Genomic DNA, 22,895 nt, shown 5'->3' on the forward strand with positions numbered 1-22,895 from the left:
TCATCATCACGGACGTTAGTGCCATTGGTCGATAGTCATTGAGGCACGTCACCTTACTCTTCTTGGGCACCGGTATTATTGATGCCCTCTTAAAGCAGGAGGGAACCTCAGAACTCAGCAGTGAGAGATTGAAAATGTCCGCAAAAACCCCAGCCAGTTGGTCTGCACAGGCTGGGTAAACCAGCAGGTTCAGGCGCTTTCCGAGGGTTCACCCCCCCGAAGGATCTTTTGACGTCAGCCTCTGTGACTATAATATCATTAGGGTGAATGGGGGCTCGGGAAGGCACATCAGTGTTCTCCCTATCAAAGCGTGCGTAGAATACATTGACTTCGTCAGGGTGTGATGCTTCGCAGTCGTTTGAGCTGCCTCCTGATTTCGCCTTGTAGGAGGTGATGGCATTCAAGCCCTGCCACAGTTGCTGAACATCCTCCAGCTTTGAACGGAAGGCCCTTTTGATGGCCTTGTCAAGGTCTTATCTGGACTTCTTATAGACCTCTGCGTCACCAGACCTGAATGGCCGGGAGCTGGTCTTCAGCAGAATGTGGAAATCATGGTTCATCCAAGGCTTCTGGTTAGGAAACATTCGGAAGGTTTTTGTTAAATTGCAGTCCTCCACACATTTCCTATGAAGTCTGTAACGACTGTGGTGAATTCATTTGGGTCCGTTGTCGAGTCCTTGAACATTGCCCACAGACTCCAAGCAGTCCTGTAGTTGTTCCTCTGCCTCCACCAACCAGTTCTGTCCAATCCTCACCTCTGGGGGTGCTTTCTTCAGTTGCTGCCTGTATGCACGAAGAAGCAGCCCCGCAGAACGGTTGGATTTTCCAAAGTGAGGGTGAGGGATAGAAATATAGGCATCTTTGATGGTTGTATAGCAGTGGTCAAGAGTGTTTGATCCTCTGGTGCTGAAGGAGACATATTGATGGAAGTTTGGGAGAGATTTTTTCAGGTTGGCTCTGTTGAAGTCCCTGGCTATGATGGTAAACGCCTTGGGGTAAGCTGTCGGATGCTTGTTGACTACGGCATGCAACTCCTCCAGTGCCAGACGACGTATGCCTGGGGTGAGATTCAGACAGGATGATGGAGGTGAATTTCCTCGGTAGGTAGAAGGGGCGACATTTCAACGCCAGATGTTCCAGAGAGCAGGGGCTGGACAGAACTGCCACCTCCTCTCCCTTTCCCAGATGCCAGTATATGGTCCATGCGATGGATGGAGAAACCTTCAGGCTGGACTGCTGAGTCTGGGGGTGAGCCATGCCTCTGTGAAACAGAACACAGAGCATTTCCTCAGCTCCCTTTCGTAAGGGATCTTAGGTCCTCCACCTTATTTTCCAATGATTGTACATTGACTAGTAGGATGGTAGCGAGAGGGGGGTCAGAGTCCCTTGCGCTTCAATCTGACCTGAAGTCCTGCCCGACGACCATGTTTCCGGATACAATGGAGGCCATGCTTACAGATACTGTACTTACTCTATCTGCTGTTTCCGCGAGCCTGCGCTGGGACAGAGGTTCCCTTACCGTCGGCAGCTCCAGCTCCGTTGCTGCTCGGAGATCCTGCTCGTCGGATCAAGCCACGATTCCACCTCTGTCTTTTCATCTCTGTCCTTTGTCCAATCATCATCTGCCTATCAAAACCCCAATCACCTGTATCAACCTACTACCTGTCAGACTTTGTCCTGCCCCTCCTTTTCCAGCTTTCTTTCACGCCTCCTACAATCAGTCTGAAGAAGGGTCCCTACCCAAAACGTCACATCCATGTTCTCTGGCAACCCTACATGACCCATTGAGTTACTCCAGCACGTTGTCCTTTTTTTTTGTAAACCAGCATCTGCAGTTCCTTGTTCCTTCCAGGAAATCAATAGATTGGATGTGGGATAATGCAATGTCTATTTAAAAATATGCATGCACGTATTAGGTTAAGAATCTCACTAAGATCATCACAAAGGTTGTATAAATCTAATATCTTAAATACAAGTTTGATATATTCCTAACTACAATAGATAGCATTTTCACATTCTCCCAGTGTTCGGCAGTTTTCAGTGGAATAGTAATCAATGAATAGTGAAAAAAGAACAAAAGTCACATTAACAAAACCTGCCACCAGTCTCGCTAATATTTGAGAAACTGTTAGGTCCTTAAAACCACAACTCTTCTGCTCAACATTTACAATACAATCTACTATGAATTCCATCATGAATATTTTTATTCTTAAGGTAGGAAACAATTAACGGTGACATTTTCAAGGTAAATTGTTTTGAAATTTCTCTGTCATCGTGAAAATTCTACAGGAACAATTGAATAACTGATTGCTGACCAGCGACTACTGCAAAAAAATGTGTGAGAGTGAATATCCAAGCAAGGCCAGGGTCCAGCCCCTCTGTAACATCTCCTGCCACTGAATGCCCTGCTAACATCAGGTCTCAGGAATCACATGAAGATCAGCAACATGGTATTGATGTATTGATGCTGTTGACACCTCTGGAAAAAAATACTTAAGCCTACTGAAGGGAAATATCGAAATTCAGGAAAAAAGAAAGCAGAATAATAAAAACGTTTTATTTAAAAATCTAACACAGCACATCAATTTTACATTTAAACTATTTGTCCTTGTAACTTGTTTCCAAGAAGTTAATTATGTATATTAAATCATATATTACTTTTGTTGGATTTCCAAATTCAATTACTAATCCAGCAAAATTATAATTTAATAAAATTAATTAAACATGCAGTTTATTGTACATAATAAAAAGTATATATGTAATAGCAATATTCACAATCTCTTCCCCTGTGCTAAAAGACCCCAGGTGAAAGAGTGCCTATGTGTTCAATACAAAGGACCAAAATATAACTATATAACCATATAACAATTACAGCACGGAAACAGGCCATCTCGGCCCTTCTCGTCCGTGCCGAACACTTATTCTCCCCTATTCCCATCTACCTGCACTCAGACCATAACCCTCCTTTCCTTTCCTGTCCATATACCTATCCAATTTATTTATAAATGATAAAATCGAACCTGCCTCCACCACTTCCACTGGAAGCTCATTCCACACAGCTACCACTCTCTGAGTAAAGAAGATCCCCCTCATGTTACCCCTAAACTTCTGTCCCTTAATTCTCAAATCATGTCCTCTTGTTTGAATCTTCCCTACTCTCAATGGAAAAAGTTTATCCACGTCAACTCTGTCTATCCCTCTCATCATTTTAAAGACCTCTATCATGTCCCCCCTTAACCTTCTGTGCTCCAAAGAATAAAGACCTAACTTGTTCAACCTTTCTCTGTAACTTAGTTGCTGAAACCCAGGCAACATTCTAGTAAAATGTACAAGAAGGAAACAATTTTAATGAAGGGGCCAACTTTAGACTCCAATGGTACTCACCAGTTTATCCTCCTATGCATACTCTTTCAGACTTCAGTGTCATTCAACCTTTCCTTCAGTTATACCAACACAGCCCTTTAAAAGTGAATGTCAGGCATTTTAATGGCAAGAGCAAATTAAAATTACCATATTTAAAAAGTAATATTATATAAAGATCAGTGCTAAATTTCTAACAAGTGAATAGACCACAAATGACTGCCCATATGAATGTAAAGCGGGTAGCCTGTTGAAAGGCTTTCTTTAGCCTTGTGTTAACTTGAAACCAGGCCCTATATCCTGTTTAAATGTGGATTAAAACATCTTAAAATTGAATTGCAATGAAACTTAGGAGAGTTCCTTGGCATTGCATTCTCATAATTTCACCGGAAGTGCAGCATCAAACAATATTCTGACATACCGTCCAAACCAGTTCAAAGAAAAATTGAATTCAAGTTTGTTGAAAGAAAATTCTGATCTGGCAATTTACATAAAGGCATTGTCTTTTAAATGTTTCTGTTTCCTCATATCATGCTCACAATTATTCTTAATACTGTCAGTTCCAGCTCAATCTGCAATCTATACCAAAAATTTGTAATTACTAGAATTCCGATTTTGACCTCAGCCTTTCATGGAGTTACAGTATGCCACCATAAAGGCACATTGTCTAAATATTTTGTTAATTATTGAATGATGTACAATACTAATGAACAATACATCCTGATGCCTCTCGCTTAATCCTAGTTTTCAGTTTCTTCAATTCGCTGTTATTTTCATCAATCATCAGTCCATATTCTGCTGCATTCCAAGCTTCTTCATAACGCTGCTGTTCAAAGTTTCGGAGAGCATTTCGCTGGAAGTGTTGAGACAAGCTGAACTGCCCTGGCCTACTGGAGATGTTGGTTAATGCTAAAGACTGGTCTAACTGCAAGGCTTTTATATAGTTCGCACAAGCCTCTTCATCCCTCAGGGTAAGGAGTTGAATATGTCCTATGGAACAATAATCTTCTACCAAGTCTGAGGAGTTTCTGTTGGTGCTTCTTATGACGACCTCATGCAGGTCCTTTAGGGCCCTTTCATATTGCTTCAGTCTGATTAGACATGCTGCACGCAGACGAACATATTTGGCTTTATTTTTACTTGCAAGGACAGCTAGTGTATAGTGTTTCAGTGCTTTCTCCTGTTGATTCCCTTTGGCCAATGCAATGGCTTCCTGTGATGCGATCTGTAAAAGAAAGAGGGAAACAGATCATCATTACTTTCCCATGAAAGATAATTTACTGGCAGGCAGAACACCAAAGAGTACTAAATTAGAGGTTGTAATTAGAGGATGAAAACAATATCTGGTAGGTATTCTGTCACACTTGAGGGACAGCTAGCCATTTAATAACCAGAAAATGCATTTACTTTCATTCAAGAGACCACAAAATTGCTTATAAACTGAATTTTCAAACTGGTAACGTTCTCTGAAGTCATTCATGGTGCAAAGAGAAATAATTTAACAAACACATTTTTTAAAGTATTTATTTAGTATTTTCTATCTCAAATCTCAAAACATTTCCCACACAATAAATTACAGTGAAATAAGAGTCAGAGTCATACAGCAATGAACAAGGCCCTTCGGCCCTACTCGCCCATGGCAACCAAGATGACCCATCTGAGATAGTCCCATTTTCCCACATTTGGTCCATATCCCTCTAAACATTTCCTATCCATGCATCTGTCCAAGTAACTTTTAAATGTTGTTATTGTATCTGCCTCAACTTGGCCTCTGGCAGCTTGTTCCATATACCGACCACCCTATGAGTGAATAAGTTTCCCCTCAGATTCTTATTAAATCTTTCCCCTCTCACTTTAAATCTGTCCTCTAGTCTTGATACCCCTACCCTGGGTAAAATACTCAGTGGTTACATCCTATCAAATCTCCTCATGATTTTATACATCACCCTTAGCCTCCTGTTGGTGGAAAATTACATGTGAACGCATTCATGCAAAGTATCCCAGGACAACAATGCAATAAATTGCCATTTATCTGCTTTTGAAAAAAGAAATGCTGTGTAAGGAGCCAACAAGGAGTAAAAATCCTTCTCCAATTTCTCATCGAGATGAAGTCAGTCATACAGCATGGATCAGACCCTTTAGCCCAACATGCCCACACCCATGTCCCAGCTACACTAGTCCCATCTGCTTGTGTTTGGCCCATATCCCTCCAAACCTTTCCTATCCATGTATCTGTCTGCTTTTTATAAGTTGGGATGGTCCCTGCATCAACTACCTCCTCTGGCAGCTCGTACAATACACCCACCAGAAGTACCTTTATTGTCATTCAGACTTTACGGTCTGAACAAAATTTTGTGCCTGCAGTCATACATACAATAGTACAATAATAAACAACAATAAACACAAATTAACATCCACCACAGTGAGTCCTCCAAGCACCTCCTCACTGTGGTGGAGGCAAAAATCTTAGGGCTGCAGTTTCTTCCCTCCTCTTCTCCCTCTGCGCTGAGGCGATACCCCACCGGGAGATGGCACAGACAGTCCCGCGGCTCACCGAACCCCGCAAACGGGCCGGCTCAAACACCGCGGACCGGGGTGGTCGAAGCTGCCGCCCTCCAGTCCAGCGGACGCAGCCGCTGGCCCGCGGCTGAACCCCGGACTCAGGTCACCGCCGCCAGAACGCCGTCCCAGCCACCGTAGCACCGTTCCAGCCCCGAGCCGGATCGCCCTCACGTGAGTGCCGTTCCACCCTCGAGCTGGGCCGCCCCGACGGGAGCGCGATTCCACCGTCAGGCTGGGCCGCTCCGACGGGAGCGCCATTACACCCTCGAGCTGGGCCGCTCCGACAGGAGCGCCACAGCCCCTCACGGGAGAGTCTCAGCCCCGCGACAGGCCGCCCTCACGGGAGTATCACAGCCCCTCACGGGAGCGCCATTCCAGCCCCGAGCCGGACCGCCCTCACGGGAGCGAGCCCAGGGCAAGTCCTGACTGGCTCTGCCTCCGGAGTCTCGAGGTCGCCAGCTCCGCCATTAGGCCTCAGCGCAGACGGAGGCAGAGAAGGGGGATACGACAAAAAAGTTGCATTCCCCCGAAGAGAGAGACAGCAAGCCCCGTTTCAACCCCCCCCACGCAAACACAACCTAAAAACCAAAAACTTAAACTAAACAAAACGAAAAAAACAACACAAAAAAAGTAAAAACAAACGGACTGCAGGCGAGCCGCTGCTGCCAGGGCAGCGCCGATACTTCACACCCTTTGTGTGAAAAAGTTAAACCTCAGATTCCTATTAAATCTTTTCCCCTTCACCTTAAACCTCAATTCCCTTATTCTGCGCAAGAGATTCTGTACATTCACCTGATCTATTCCTCACATGACTTTTATTAGGGGTACCAAAAAAGCAAGATTTTTTATATTCTTACTGCCCATACTGCTTGTTTAGTAGATACATGAGAGCAAAAAAAAACCTTAATAAAGTTACAGGTTTTTGAATATATAAAATGCAATTCCATTTTCCAAATCCACAATTAGCTTGTCTTTTTTGTGGCAAACCTTTCCCCAAACAGAACAAAGTATTTATTTATTCCTCCAGCCTTTCCTATACCTGCTCTCGTACACCTTCCCTTTACCATGCCATTGTGGGATAATCAGAATGTAGACCTCTTCCTGATCCTATCAGTGGACAATGGCTGGTCGGAGGAGGTAGGTAGGATGATCAATGTTTGTGCTATAGACGGCTGACAGAAATGTTTGTACTATAGGCGTCTGAAGAAGGGTCTCGACCCGAAACATCGCTCATTCCTTCTCTCCAGAGATGCTGCCCGTCCCGCTGAGTTACTGCAGCATTTTGTGTCTACGGCTGACAGAAATCAACATGAATGCTTTTAACAGTTTTCACTCATCATTTTGGTACAGTCTGTCACCATATAACACCATTATGTGATTAAATACAAGCAGAATTTAAGTTGAATAGATGTGAAATTGTGATTCTTGCCTGATTGGAATTCTGTTCGAGTCTCAGCGATTTAAAAAAATTGGAAAGAATGACTTAAAATAAAATCTATGGGCCTCATTCCACACCCAAAAATCCTATGTAATGGAGTAGTAAGCCAATCCATAACTAATAAAGCTAATAATTCAATTAAATGAATGTCAGTCTGAAGAGAGGTCCCAACACAAAATGTCACCTATCCATGTTCTCCAGAGATACTGCTTGACGCGCTGAACTACCCCAGCACTTAGTGGCTTTTTTCGTAAAACAGCATTGGCAGTTCCTTGTATCTCATCTTCTAAATGTTGATAATGATAAATGAAGCACAGACCTTTTAGAGAACAGCACTATTGTAACGGTCTTCAAGATGTTTACCTGACTTATTTCCCAGGGAAAATAGGAGAGCAAGGAAATATATCCATTCATCAACAAATCGAATATGCAGAAAGATGGCTTCGCTAAAAGCAGCAATCATACAGGGATCATTTGTAAATATTCCAAATTAAAGCAACCAGCTGCTGCTCTACTACAATATTTATGTTACAGTTAACCATAGTCCATTACCACATCAACAATAGCAGAGCAGCAGTAATTACCGCTCAGGGTCCAATATATTCAACAGATTTGCATCATCCTGCCAAAGGATATCATCATGTTTAAAAATTCAAGATCATAAAAATTAACTTTCTCTAAACAAATAAGTCATTATAATTCTTCAATTATTACTTTTGTGTTTTCTCTGGGCAGCCGTCCTTCAACAATGTGCAAACAATTGGCACCTCAAAATTAAAAACAAAGAACATGGAATAACAAGAGCTTAATGTGCAAGATTAGAATGTCAATAAATAGTAAGATTAAACGAGTACTTACCAGTATGAAGTTTGATCTGTATTTTATGAGGAGTTACGGTGAGGTATTACGTGAAGATCCCAGCCCAGTGCGCAGGTGCGGCATACTTCGAAGCAGCGGTGTGAAATCACAGGATAGACACAATATTTGAAGTAAGATAGTAAAGATCATGAGACATCAGTTTATTAGTTTGATCTATATATTGAGGGTGGGAGCGGCGGGCACGTAATACCTCACCGTAACTCCTCATAAAATACAGATCAAACTTCATACTGGTAAGTACTCGTTTAATCTTACTATTTTACTTCGGAGTCACGTGAGTGATTCCGTGAAGACTTCAAAGGTCTGTGATTTCAAACCGTGTAACAGTTTTTATTTCACTCACTGCCGAAGTTTTTGAGGGAGGAAGTGTTATCGTAATCAACCAGTGGATCTGCTTTCACAAGAAACAGAAAGGTATTTGTTAACAATAACAACATAAAGAGCTCCCCTGAGCTTAAATTAATATTGCAGTTTGTAATATTCTTTCTGCAATTAAATCAGGTTTATCAACGGTTTATAATAAAAAATGTTCTGAACGTCGTTCCCTTGACCATTCTGCCGTTTTGAGAATGTGGTCAACCGGGATGTCCATTCGTTCAGCCGCTGATATCAATGCTGCCCTAGTGGAATGGGATTAAAATGTATTATTATCTATTCCGGCAGCTTTCAGTACCTGTTTGAGCCACCTTGGAGTGGTTGGCTCGTACCCCGTCTTGGGGTTTCTGTGGTTGACCCATAGGCTTTCCTCTCCCTCTAAGATTGTGGGTTGTGTCTATATATTGTAGTAGATGGGTCACCACACTCAACCTGGACTCTGGTGGGTAGGCCCGGAATCCCACCAGTGAATTGGGCGTTCCTGGTCCATATAGCCATATAACGATTACAGCACGGAAAACACAGGCGATCTCGACCCTACTAGTCCGTGCCGAACTCATAATCTCGCCTAGTCCCATATACCTGCGAGTTAGGTTTTTACCAGACCTAGAATATGAACGTGATGCGTCTGGGGTAATCACCATGTTATCCAGTCTAGCTTTATGGAGTGACTGGACTCTGTGAGCGTATACGAGAGCCATAAGCATGAGCGTTTTTAACATAGATTGAGCAAGCTGAGGGATCTGGCTGGTGCCATTCTCTGAGATATGTCAATATCACACCAATATCCCATACATGGGTATACCTGGGTTTTTGGGGCTTATTATTATAGTTGCCCTTCACAAGTTTACCTTCAGTGGATAGGATCCCATGCTCTGCTGTCATGCTGTTTTAGATAAGCAGATAAGGCGCTCCATGCTGTATTTACGGCACTGTAACTCACCTTTTAGTCATGGTGTAGATGTTCCAGGAACTCCAATACGTCAGTGGTTGAATAGTTTGTTGTCCCTGCGTCGTGGCAGTATTTTACCCATGTTAGCTTTTGGTGACTGTTCGCAGGGATGCCGACATGGTGGTAATGGTTCCTTTGGATAATCCCAGTCCCTGGTAAGGTCTATTCAAAACCTGCACCCAGGAGTTTGATGTTTTTCTGGCATGGGTGGCTTGTGCCTGATACTGGGTTGAGTCAGCAACCATGGTCCACTATGGAAATCCATAGGTGACTCGCCCACCGTGTCGTGATGAACTGGGAACCATGGCTGTGTAGGCCGGTCGGGCACGTTCAATATCTCGGAGACAGGTCCCATCTGTATTGCGAAGTGCCCGACTGATGAGGCAGAAGGGAGGAAGGCAAAGCAGAAATTCCCCCTTCCAGCGTGTAGGCATCTATCGCTGCTGCCTCTAATCTGGTTCCTAAGTCACATACATAGGTTACTGGTGATTCCGTCTTGTGCAACCAAATTGATATCTGGCTTTCAAACTGCTTAATACCTTTAGCAGATATCTTGGGTTTGACATCTATTCAATGTTATCATAAATTTTACCCCGTGACATGGTGTCTCCCACTGTGTTCTAGCTTCCTAGGACATAGGCAGCTGATAGTTAAAATGTCTTTTGACACACCATTGCCAGATTTGTTTGACCAATTTGTTGCACAATAATGATTATTATGCTCCCCATATGGTTGATATAAGCCACCACCATAGTATTATCAATCCGTAACCACATATGTACGTGCTGCATTTGAAATGCATATGCTTTTTAGCCCAATAGGCGATCACCAATCCCAAGTAGTTGATGCCCGGTGTGTGTAGTAACGATGTTTGTGAATTGGTCCATCTGTTACCTGTGCTGGATATGGAGTTTAGTTGCTCCCCAGCCTAAAGTACTGGCATCGGTTTTTAATAACCAAGTTGGGATTGGTGATGATAATAGGGCTGAAAACTATGCCAAATATATGTCTGCCCACCACCGTAATTGTGATATAGCTTCAGTGGGTACATTCATGATTTGATTATAGTGACCCAAGTACCTTGGCAAAGTAACAGTCATATGGACGGAATTATTGTTGAAGCCCAGATAATCCATGGTAGTTAACGCTTCAATTCTGGTTTATCTGGGCGTGGGATAAACCTCTGAGCTTTAGGGAGCTGTTTCGTAGCTAGAACTGCTGCCACAGCTAATTCCTTTGTTTCCCCTAATATGAGGATATCATCCAATATATGCCATGATTATGCTTGTTTTCTTAATATTTTCATGGCCATTTTTGTAATATTTATAATAGTTTAGGGCTGAGGTTAGACCATAGGGAATGCTCTATGCTCCCATAGTTGCCCTAACCGGGTAATTGGTCAAGGTAAATTTTTTTTTTAGGTATCTATAATGATCCTAGTGTATGGGTATAAGATAGTTAGCATCTTCCATATCAATGCTCCCCATAGGTATCCTTTGGAGATCAGATGTCTGGCAGTGAAAAAAAACCCGTCTCCATCTTAAAGTGTATATACTCAACAGATTTATTTAGTGATATTAGATCAATGATGATGCTACATTCACCATCTTTTGTAGTTTTGGTGAATATATTCGATACAAATTCCAATGGTTCATGTTTACTCCCATGATCCGTTTAGTAATGAGCCTTCCTAGTTCAGCTTGACCTTCTCACTTCTCTTTCTTAGAGGGAGAAAATGCCCTTTGGGCGCATTGCTGAACTGGCGGTAATATGCCCAATTTGAATTCGTTTTTATCCACTAATACTGTTGAGTATATTTTAGTTATTTGTGACAGCATCCCATGCTTTATCAACAAGTGTAAATGCCCCCCCCGCAGTTAGTAGAACACCCTTATTTAGTGTAAACTGGGAGGAACCAGACTACCTACCTCCATGTTTATTGTTTTTTCATGAAGGCCTAGTTTGCTGGTATGCTGGTGCTGTCGGTGGGGCGGCGCATTTTCCCACGGCTCCGCTCTGGGCCCCTGTCTAAAAAGAACTTTGGGGGTAATGTGAAGCGGTCGCCAGGCTTTCACCAGTCCTTGTTTGATATTGCTGGTGGATGCCGAGGGGTGCTGCCAGCTGGGTGTTGGATGCGATGTCCTGCTCGTTCCATGGCCTGCCCTCATGAGGCGCACAGGTTTAGCTGCCTCTCTTCCCGCAGCTGCGGTTTGCATAGCCCCGTATATTTGGGGTTGCGGGCAGGTCTTATATGCACCATTGTTCAGTCGAGTATCCCAAATGTGGGAACATCTTAGGCGTCAGCACCCTGGTAGTGCAACGGGCTAGTCTCATCCTGGGAGAACCACCTTGGTGATCATGGCGTCTCGCCTGCCAGGTGAGTATGATCCGTGGAAAACGAGCAAAGGCGGTGACATCTTGACCCTTCTGTTAGGAGCTTCAGAATTCGCTGCTTTTAGCTCTTGTCTGCGAGTCTGCTGACCCAGCTGCCTGCGGATTTGCCTCTAGAAAGGCCTGCTCCTGCAGGGCTTGTTGGGAAGATGGTCGCGTGGAGGAGCCATGTAGTGGCCCACGACACCCAGTAGCTCTTCCTGATCCTGCTCCCCTGGCATACTGCTGTTCTCGTCCGCCTGCCCAGCGTTTAAGCCAGCCCAGCCCTGGCCTCCTTAGCTAGCCTCAAAAGAGGGAGCAAAAGGGTGTGCTATAAATTGGAGGAGGCATAGCTCAAACTCCGCTGTTGCATCAATCCCTCGTCAAGGGAGATGGCTAGTGCAATAGCACTGGGGTAGGAGTGTCAGCTCCCTTGGCATTCAGCCAGTGCCCCTTTTTTCCTGGAGGTGTTGAACTCCATGACCTCCTCTGGCTTGGGGAGACAGACATACTTATTTTTGCTGTCTCCAACCTGTTCCAGTTTGGAGGAAGTTGGCTCCTGTAGAACCTGTAAATTGGTAAGATTTTTGTCTTACCTGTATGTAGAGGCTGCCTGCCGTTTTTCAGGCGGCATTGTAGCGGTTCCCCGGGCGGCGATTCTCCTTGTCAGGAGTCTGCAGGGCTGCCGGTCGGGTTTTTAAATTTCCCGCCGGTCCGCTGCTGTTACCAAACAGCTGTTCAGCGGACCGGCATCAGCGCAGCTCCCTGCAGCGGTCCGCAGCCTGTGCGGTCCCGTTAGCGCCTTTCCCCCTCCACTGTCGGCTCCTTCGCTGGAGTCGAACGGGGGCCGCTTCCTCTCTACTTTGCTCCCCCTGGAGCAAAAAACCACAAGGCCCGATTAAGGTAAGTACTTACCTCACGTCCTTGGATGCGGGAGCTGCCGACTCCCGCTGGCCGCGTTGCACAGCTGTGCGATAATGCCGCACCTGCGCACTGGGCTGGGATCTTCACGGAATCACTCACGTGACTCCGAAGTAAAATCTAAATTTAAATACCACAGACACATTCTGGATCTGATGAACACAAAGTGCTGGTGTAACTCAGTGGGTTGGGCAGCATCTCTAGAGAATATGGATAGGTGACGTTTTGGTTCGAGACCCTTCGTCAGACACAGTTATTTATCTGTTTAGGAAAGAACTGTAGATGCTGGAAAAATCAAAGGTAGACAAAAAGCTGGAGAAACTCAGCGGGTGAGGCAGCATCTATGAAGAGAAGGAAAAAGTGACGTTTCGGGTCAAGAACCTTCTTCAGATTGATATGGGGGGGGGGGCTGGGAAAAACAAAGGAAGAGGCGGTGACAGTAGGCTTTCTGGGAGAGCTGGAAAGGGGGAGGGGGAAGGAGGGATAAAGCAAGGGCTATCTAAAATTAGAGAAGTCAATGTTCATACAGCACCTCATATTTCGCTTGGGTAGTTTATACCCCAGCGGTACAAACATTACTTCTCTAATTTCAGGTAGTCCTTGCTTTATCCCTCCTTCCCCTCCCATTCCCAGCTCTCCCAGACTACTGTCTCCGCCTCTTCCTTTCTTTTTCCCTCCCCCCCCCACATCAGTCTGAAGAAAGGTCTCAACCCGAAACGTCGCCTATAGATGTTCCATAGTTCCTTTGCTCCATAGATGCTGCCTCACCCGCTGAGTTTCTCCAGCATTTTTGTCTACCTAAGTGAAATATGAGGTGCTGTTCCTCCAATTTGCACTGGGCCTCACTCTGGCAATGGAGGAGGCCCAGAACAGCAAGGTCAGATTGGGAATTGGAGGGGGAGTTGAAGTGCTGAGCAACCGGGAGATCAGGTTGGTTAATACGAACTGAGCGGAGGTGTTAGGCGAAGCGATCGCCGAGCCTGCGTTTGGTCCTGCCGATGTAAAGAAGTTGGCACCTGGAACAGTGGATGCAATAGATGAGGTTGGAGGAGGTGCAGGTGAAGGGAGTGGTTTGGGTAGGAAGGGACAAATTGACCAGGGAGTTACAGAGGGAACGGTCTCGGCGGGGAGGAGATGGAAATATGAGACCAGAGGTAGGATCCCGTTGGATGTGGCAAAAATGTCAGAGGATTATATGTTGTATGCGACGGCTGATGGGGTGGAAGGTGAGGACAGGGGGGACTCTGCCCTTGTTATGAGCAGGGGGGATGGGGAGCAAGAGCGGAGACCCACAATGCAATTCTATCATAGCCCCATAGATCTGTTGTGCCAGTGCATTGAGCAAGTCAAAGACTGGATGTGCCAAAATTTCCTCCAACTAAATAAGGACAAAATGGAGATAATTGATTTTGGTGCTAAAAAAGAAAGGCTTAAAGTAACCCAACACCTACACTCTCTGTCCCTGAAAACTTCAAACAAAGCCAGAAATCTCGGGGTTAATATGGATTCAGATTTACATTTCGACAGTCACATCAAATCAGTAACAAAATCGGCCTACTATCACCTCAAAAGCGTAGCAAGATTAAGAGGACTCATGTCAGCTCAAGACTTAGAAAAACTTGTACATGCCTTTATTACTAGGAGGCTAGATTATTGTAACGGTCTCCTTGCAGATCTTCCGAAAAAAAACTGTCAGGCAGCTACAGCTTGTTCAGAACGCTGTTGCTAGAGTTCTAACAAAGACCAAAAAATTTGAACACATTACACCAATTCTTAAATCCTTACATTGGCTCCCTGTATGTCAGAGAATTGATTTCAAAATCCTGCTGCTCACCTATAAATCACTACATGGTTTAGGGCCAAAGTATATCACTGACATGCTTCCACTATATAAGCCTTCTAGACCGCTAAGATCTTCTGAGACCAATCGGTTAATGACTCCCAGAGTAAATACAAAACATGGGAAAGCAGGATTTAGTTACTATGCAACAAATAGCTGGAATAAACTTCCTGAAGACTTAAGACTTGCCTCAACTTTGACCACTTTTAAAACAAGACTGAAAACTTTTATGTTTACTTTAGCTTTCAGCTAAATCTTAACTACATTGCACTTTTAACCTTTGTACTTTTTATAATACATTTTTAACTTTGCTTTTCTTTTCTTTTAATTCTTCTATTTTATTTCATTTTATTATTTCATTTTATTGTATGACATGTTTTTATGTGAAGCACTTTGAGTCTGCCTCGTGTATGAAATGTGCTATATCAATAAAGTTGCCTTGCCTTGCCTATCAGCATTCCCAGTGCATTTAGAAAGATCCTGGGTGATAATCTCTTACGAGGTTGCATTCAGGCATGCCTTGAGAACACCCTCAGGGTTTAGTCTTTTCTCCAAGTTTACACTATGATTATGATAAGCAAAAAAAAGGGCACGCTTCACAAGTCTGGACAATGGCTGGTCAGAGAAATTAATGTAGGATGATCATTGTTTCAATGTTTGTATTTGTTTGGAGAAGTCAACAAAATAGAGAGAGTACAGAGGAGATTTACTAGAATGTTGCCTGGGTTTCAGCAACTAAGTTACAGGGCAAGGTTGACCAAGTTAGGGCTTTATTTTTTGGAGCGCAGAAGGTTAAGGGGGGACTTGATAGAGGTCTTTAAAATGATGAGAGGGATAGACAGAGTTGACGTGGATAAGCTTTTCCCACTGAGAGTAGGGAAGATTCAAACAAGGGGACATGACTTGAGAATTAAGGGACAGAAGTTTAGGGGTAACATGAGGGGGAACTTCTTTACTCAGAGAGTGGTGGCTGGGTGGAATGAGCTTCCAGTGAAGGTGGTGGAGGCAGGTTCGATTTTATCATTTAAAAATAAATTGGATAGTTATATGGATGGGAAAGGTATGGAGGGTTATGGTCTGAACACAGGTGTATGGGACTAGGGGAGAATACGTGTTCGGCACGGACTAGAAGGGTCGAGATGGCCTGTTTCCGTGCTGTAATTGTTATATGGTTATATGGTTATAAGGCTTTTGTTTTTTTTTAATATATCTTCTGGAGTCAGTATGGAAATGGGCTCTTCGGTCCACTGTGTCTATGTTGTCCACCATGCTTACCGCTGTTAATCCCACTTAGCTGTATTAATAGTAAGATTAAACGAGTACTTACCAGTATGAAGTTTGATCTGTATTTTATGAGGAGTTACGATGAGGGATAACGTGAAGAACCCAGCCCAGTGCGCAGTTGCGGCATACTTCGAAGCAGCGGTGTGGAATCACAGGATAGACACAATATTTGAAGTAACATAGTAAAGATCATGAGACATCAGTTTATTAGTTTGATCTATATATTGAGGGTGGGAGCGGAGGGCACGTTATCCCTCATCGTAACTCCTCATAAAATACAGATCAAACTTCATACTGGTAAGTACTCGTTTAATCTTACTATTTTACTTCGGAGTCACGTGAGTGATTCCGTGAAGATTTCAAAGGTCTGTGATTTCAAACCGTGTAACAGTTTTTATTTCACTCACTGCCGAAGTTTTTGAGGGAGGAAGTGTTATTGTAATCAACCAATGGATCTGCTTTCACAAGAAACAGAAAGGTATTTGTTAACAATAACAACATAAATAGCTCCCCTGAGCTTAAATTAATATTGCAGTTTGTAATATTCTTTCTGCAATTAAATCAGGCTTATCAACGGTTTACAATAAAAAATGTTCTGAACGTCGTTTCCCTTGACCATCCTGCCGTATTGAGAATGTGGTCAACCGGGATGTCCATTTGTTCAGCCGCTGATATCAATGCTGCCCTAGTGGAATGGGATTTAAATGTATTATTATCTATTCCGGCAGCTTTCAGTACCTGTTTGAGCCACCTTGAAGTGGTTTGGCTCGTACCCCGTCTTGGGGTTTCTGTGGTTGACCCATAGGCTTTCCTCTCCCTCTAAGATTGTGGGTTGTGTCTATATATTGTAGTAGATGGGTCACCACACTCAACCTGGACTCTGGTGGGTAGGCCCGGAATCCCACCAGTGAATTGGGCGTTCCTGGTCCATATAACCATATAACAATTGCAGCACGGAAAACACAGGCCATCTCGACCCTACTAGTCCGTGCCGAACTCATAATCTCGCCTAGTCCCATATACCTGCGAGTTAGGTTTTTACCAGACCTAGAATGATGAACGTGATGCGTCTGGGGTAATCACCATGTTATCCCAGTCTAGTTTTATGGAGTGACTGGACTCTGTGAGCGTATACAAGAGCCATAAGCATGAGCGTTTTTAACATAGATTGAGCAAGACTGAGGGATCTGGCTGGTGCCATTCTCTGAGATATGTCAATATCACACCGATATCCCATGCATGGGTATACCTGGGTTTTGCTGTCCTGCTGTTTTTAGATAAGCAGACAAGGCGCTCCATGCTGTATTTACGGCACTGTAACTCACCTTTTAATCATGGTGTAGATGGTCCAGGAACTCCAATACGTCAGTGGTTGAATAGTTTGTTATGTTGTCCCTGCGTCGTGGCAGTATTTTCCCATGCTCTTGGTGACTGTTCGCAGGGATGCCGACATGGTGGTAATGGTTCCTTTGGATAATCCCAGTCCCTGGTAAGGTCTATTCAAAACCTACACCCAGGAGTTTGATGTTTTTTATGGCATGGGTGGCTTATGTCTGATACTGGGTTGAGTCAGCAACCATGGTCCACTAGGGAAATCCATAGGTGACTCGCCCACCATGTCGTGATGAACTGGGAACCATGGCTGTGTAGGCCGGTCGGGCACGTTCAATATCTCGGAGACAGATTCCATCTGTATTGCGAAGTGCCCGACTGATGAGGCAGAAGGGAGGAAGGCAAAGCAGAAATTCCCCCTTCCAGCGTGTAGGCATCTATCGCTGCTGCCTCTGATCTGGTTCCTAAGTCACATACATAGGTTACTGGTGATTCCGTCTTGTGCAACCAAATTGATATTTGGCGTTCAAACTGCTTAATACCTTTAGCAGATATTTTGGGTTTGACATCTATACAATGTTATCATAAATTTTTACCCGTGACGTGGTGTCTCCCACTGTGTTCTAGCTTCCTAGGACATAGGCAGCTGATAGTTAAAATGTCTTTTGACACACCATTGCCAGATCTGTTTGACCAATTTGTTGCACGATAATGATTTTATGCTCCCCATATGGTTGATATAAGCCACCACCATAGTATTATCAATCCGTAACCGCATATGTACGTGCTGCATTTGAAATGCATATGCTTTTTAGCCCAATAGGCGATCACCAATCCCAAATAGTTGATGCCCGGTGTGTGTAGTAACGATGATTCTGAATTGGTCCATCTGTTACCTGTGCTGGATATGGAGTTTAGTTGCTCCCCAGCCTAAAGTACTGGCATCGGTTTTTAATAACCAAGTTGGGATTGGTGATGATAATAGGGCTGAAAACTATGCCAAACATATGTCTGCCCACCATTGTAATTGTGATATAGCTTCAGTGGGTACATTCATGATTTGATTATAGTGACCCAAGCACCTTGGCAAAGTAACAGTCATATGGATGGAATTGATATTGAAGCCCAGATAATCCATGGTAGTTAACGGCTTCAATTCTGGTTTATCTGGGCGTGGGATGAACCTCAGTGCTTTAGGGAGCTGTTTCGTAGCTAGAACTACTGCCACAGCTAATTCCTTTGTTTCCCCTAATATGAGGATATCATCCAATATATGCCATGATTATGCTTGTTTTCTTAATATTTTCATGGCTATTTTTAATATTTATAATAGTTTAGGGCTGAGGTTAGACCATTGGGAATGCTCTATACTCCCATAGTTCCCCTAACTGGGATATCCATCATCCAGGTAAATTTTTTAGGTATCTACAGTGATCCTAGTGTATGGGTATAAGATAGTTTGCATCTTCCATATCAATGCTCGCCATAAGTTATCCTTTGGAGATCAGATGTCTGGCAGTGACAAAAAACCCGTCTCCATCTTAAAGTGTATATACTCAACAGATTTATTTAGTGATATTAGATCAATGATGATGCTACATTCACCATCTTTTGTAGTTTTAGTGAATATATTCGATACAAATTCCAATGGTTCATGTTTACTCCCATGATCCGTTTAGTAATGAGCCTTTCTAGTTCAGCTTGACCTTCTCGCTTCTCTTTCTTAGAGGGAGAAAATGCCCTTTGGGCGCATTGCTGAACTGGCGGTAATATGCCCAATTTGAATTCAAGTTTTTATCCACCAATACTGTTGAGTATATATTAGTTATTTGTGACAGCACCCCATGCTTTTATTAACAAGTGTAAATGCCCCCCCCCCCCCCCGCAGTTAGTAGAACACCCTTATTTTGTGTAAACTGGGAGGAACCAGACTACCTACCTCCATGTTCATTGTTTTTTCATGAAGGCTTAGTTTTGCTGGTATGCTGGTGCTGTCGGTGGGGCGGCGCATTTTCCCACGGCTCCGCTCTGGGCCCCTGTCTAAAAAGAACTTTGGGGGTAATGTGAAGCGGTCGCCAGGCTTTCACCAGTCCTTGTTCGATATTTGCTGGTGGATGCCGAGGGGTGCTGCCAGCTGGGTGTTGGATGCGATGTCCTGCTCGTTCCATGGCCTGCCCTCATGAGGTGCACAGGTTTAGCTGCCTCTCTTCCCGTAGCAGCGGTTTGCATAGCCCCGTATATTTGGGGTTGAGGGCAGGTCTTATATGCACAAATGTCAATCGAGTATCCCAAATTTGGGAACATCTTAGGCGTCAGCGCACTCGTAGTGCAACGGGATAGTCTCATCCTGGGAGAACCACCTTGGTGGTCATGGCGTCTCGCCTGCCAGGTGAGTATGATCCGTGGAAAAAACGAGCAAAGGCGGTGACATCTTGACCCTTTTGTTAGGAGCTTCAGAATTCGCTGCTTTTAGCTCTTGTCTGCGAGTCTGCTGACCCAGCTGCCTGCAGATTTGCCTCTAGAAAGGCCTACTCCTGCAGGGCTTTGTTTGGGAAGATGGTCGCGTGGAGGAGCCATGTAGTGGCCCACAACACCCAGCAGCTCTTCCTGATCCTGCTCCCCTGGCATACTGCTGTTCTCGTCCGCCTGCCCAGCGTTTAAGCCAGCCCAGCCCTGGCCTCCTTAGCTAGCCTCAAAAGAGGGAGCAAAAGGGTGTGCTATAAATTGGAGGAGGCATAGCTCAAACTCCGTTGTTGCATCAATCCCTCGACAAGGGAGATGGCTAGTGCAATAGCACTGGGGTAGGAGTGTCAGCTCCCTTGGCATTCAGCCAGTGACCCCTCATTTTTCCTGGAGGTTTTGTAACTCCATGACCTCCTCTGGCTTGGGGAGACAGACATACTTATTTTTGCTGTCTCCACCTGTTCCAGTGTTGGAGGAAGTTGATTCCTGTAGAACCTGTAGTTTTGGTAAGGTTTTGTCTTACCTGTAGTTAGAGGCTGCCTGCCGTTTTTCAGGCGGCATTGTAGCGGTTCCCGGGCGGCGATTCTCCTTGTCAGGAGTCTGCAGGGCTGCCGGTCGGGTTTTTAAATTTCCCTCCGGTCCGCTGCTGTTAACCAAACAGCTGTTCAGCGGACCGGCATCAGCGCAGCTCCCTGTCAGCGGTCCGCAGCGTGTGCGGTCCCGTTTGCGCCTATCCCCCTCCACTGTCGGCTCCTTCGCTGGAGTCGAACGGGGGCCGCTTCCTCTGCTGCTTTGCTCCCCCTGGAGCAAAAAACACAAGGCCCGATTAAGGTAGGTACTTACCTCACGTTCCTTGGTTTGCGGGAGCGCCCGACTCCCGCTGGCCGCGTGTGCACAGCTGTGCGATAATGCCGCAACTGCGCACTGGGCTGGGGTCTTCACGGAATCACTCACGTGACTCCGAAGTAAAATTCCAGATCCCTATATGCCCTGCTTATTCAAGCACCTGGCAAGATACTTCTCAAAATATTGTTACTGTTCCTGTCTCCACCACCTCTGGCAGCTCATTGCAAATACCAACTATTCTGTGTAAAATAATTTATTTCTCAGATTGCGTTTAAACTTCCTTCTTCGCAGTTTAAACCTACAGTTCCCTCCACAATGTTTGGGACAAAGACCCATCATTTATTTATTTGCTTCTGTACTCCACAATTTGAAATTTGTATTAGAAAAAAAATCACAAAGGATATGCAACAAAATACTAAACATGACTACTTTCATTTACGTGACATTGCTGTGTCCCAAATATTATGGTGCCCTGAAATGGGGGGACTATGTATAAACACTGCTGTAATTTTCTACATGGTGCAACCAAAATGTATAAAAGTGGCCTTTAATAAAATCTGACACCATGCACTTTAACCACATGCAATTTTTTTCTATTACAAATCTCAAACTGTGGAGTACAGAGGCAAATAAATAAATGATGGGTCTTTGTCCCAAACATTATGGAGGACACTGTATGTTCTCTCATTTTAGACACCCCTGTCATAGTAAACAAATACAGATGCTATATATGCTTCTCATAATTTTATATGAAGTTTAAAAGTAAGAGAACATTAACGACAAGTGACATAAGGGGGAAAATAGCAAAAAGTAAAACCCGAGGACTTTATATCAAAATTCACAAGTTAATAGACAGACATAGCTATGTCCATTATCTAGAGGTGAGATTTGAAATTGATCAAGGTTGGGAATAAATATTCCATGATTTTTTGGTTTAGCTTCGGTACATGTGGCAATAATAAACCTAACTACAGTGAAAAACAATGTTTTGCACGCTATCCATACAGATCAGAAATACTATATGTAAATACAATCATCAAACTCAAATACAATAAAGAAAAAAGGGGAAGATACAGTGCAGAATGTATTTTTAAGCACTGTGGCGCATGTTCCACAGACAAAGTCCAATATCCACAATGCAGAAGAGGTGAATCGGACAGTACCTTAGCTGATAGAAGGGCCGTTCAGAAGCCTGATAACTGAGGAGCAGAAATTGTTCATGAGTTTGGTGGTGCCTGCTGTCTAGAGTTCCAAAGATTAGTTTAGAGCCAAGAAGGTCTGCAGCAAACCTGTTGCAAGGGTAAGCAAACTGCAGTGGATCAAAGCTGGTGATAATGCGTCCCATCACTGGTCTTTCAAAGCAGTTCATGATTTTAAAAGAGCGACCAAAACAAAAAAGGAAACAAAAAAGGGCCACGAGTGCTGGAGTAACTCAGCAGGCCAGGCGGCATCTCTGGACAACATAGGTTACTTTCGGGTCTGGACCCTTCTTCAGACTGAAGAACCAACAATGCAGTTCCTTGTTTCACCACAATGGAGGAGATAGTTCTGATAATTCACAAAACGTCCACCAGGTCCAGGGCAGATGTCATCTTCCTGGCCTTAAATTCATCTCTGGAACACCTAGACAACAAGCACTCCTATGTTAGACCTCTATTTATCGACCATAGCGTCGCCTTCAACAACATGATTCCATCCAAATTGTTCTGCAATCTCGTGGAAATAATAATCAACACCCCCACCCGCCTCTGCCACCGGAACTTCAACTTTATAACCCACAGACCGCAATCAGTGAGGATATACGATAACACAGTAACTCTCAACACCGCAGTCTGGGTTCTTAATCCCCAACTATATTCCCTATAACATCACAGCTGTGAAGCCGAATTCTGCTCTAACTCCATCTACAGGTTTACAGATGACACCACTGTAGGTATGTTACAAAACCTACCTGAATCGTCATTGGGAATCTGCCCAAAGCCATGTCCGCGATTTTGGCGCTGTTTGGAGGGGGCGGGTTTAAAACGCGATTTTTACTAGGCTGTTCCAATCGCAGATGTTCAGTCTAGTAAATCATTAACGAAAAATCGCTGCAAGACCCGGTCGCAAAAGGTATTATTAGTTTTATAGGCCTCGAATAATAGTTATAATAGTTTTAAAATCACTCTCTCACTCCGCAACCTCTCGCAGCCCCAGGGTTTTATAAAGCAAACAATTAAAGGTATGTACCTTATTTTTACATTAAATGGGGCGTGTATATAACCCTGTGTATA

The 22,895-nt window shown here is 44.1% G+C and overlaps 1 protein-coding gene across 1 annotated transcript in view; it reads right to left on the reverse strand.

The window, feature by feature from the left end:
- Positions 1 to 284: 284 nt before the first annotated feature.
- The window catches only part of LOC129711760 (tetratricopeptide repeat protein 34-like), a 113,501-nt gene continuing 90,890 nt past the window's right edge, over positions 285 to 22,895 (reverse strand). Inside the window, exon 7 of the mRNA XM_055659690.1 lies at positions 285 to 4,585. Within this exon, the coding sequence (XP_055515665.1) occupies positions 4,064 to 4,585 (522 nt within the window). The 3' untranslated portion in view covers positions 285 to 4,063. The remainder of the gene's footprint in view (positions 4,586 to 22,895) is intronic.

This window comes from Leucoraja erinacea, chromosome 30, assembly GCF_028641065.1.
Source record: "Leucoraja erinacea ecotype New England chromosome 30, Leri_hhj_1, whole genome shotgun sequence".
NCBI classification, from domain to species: domain Eukaryota; kingdom Metazoa; phylum Chordata; class Chondrichthyes; order Rajiformes; family Rajidae; genus Leucoraja; species Leucoraja erinaceus.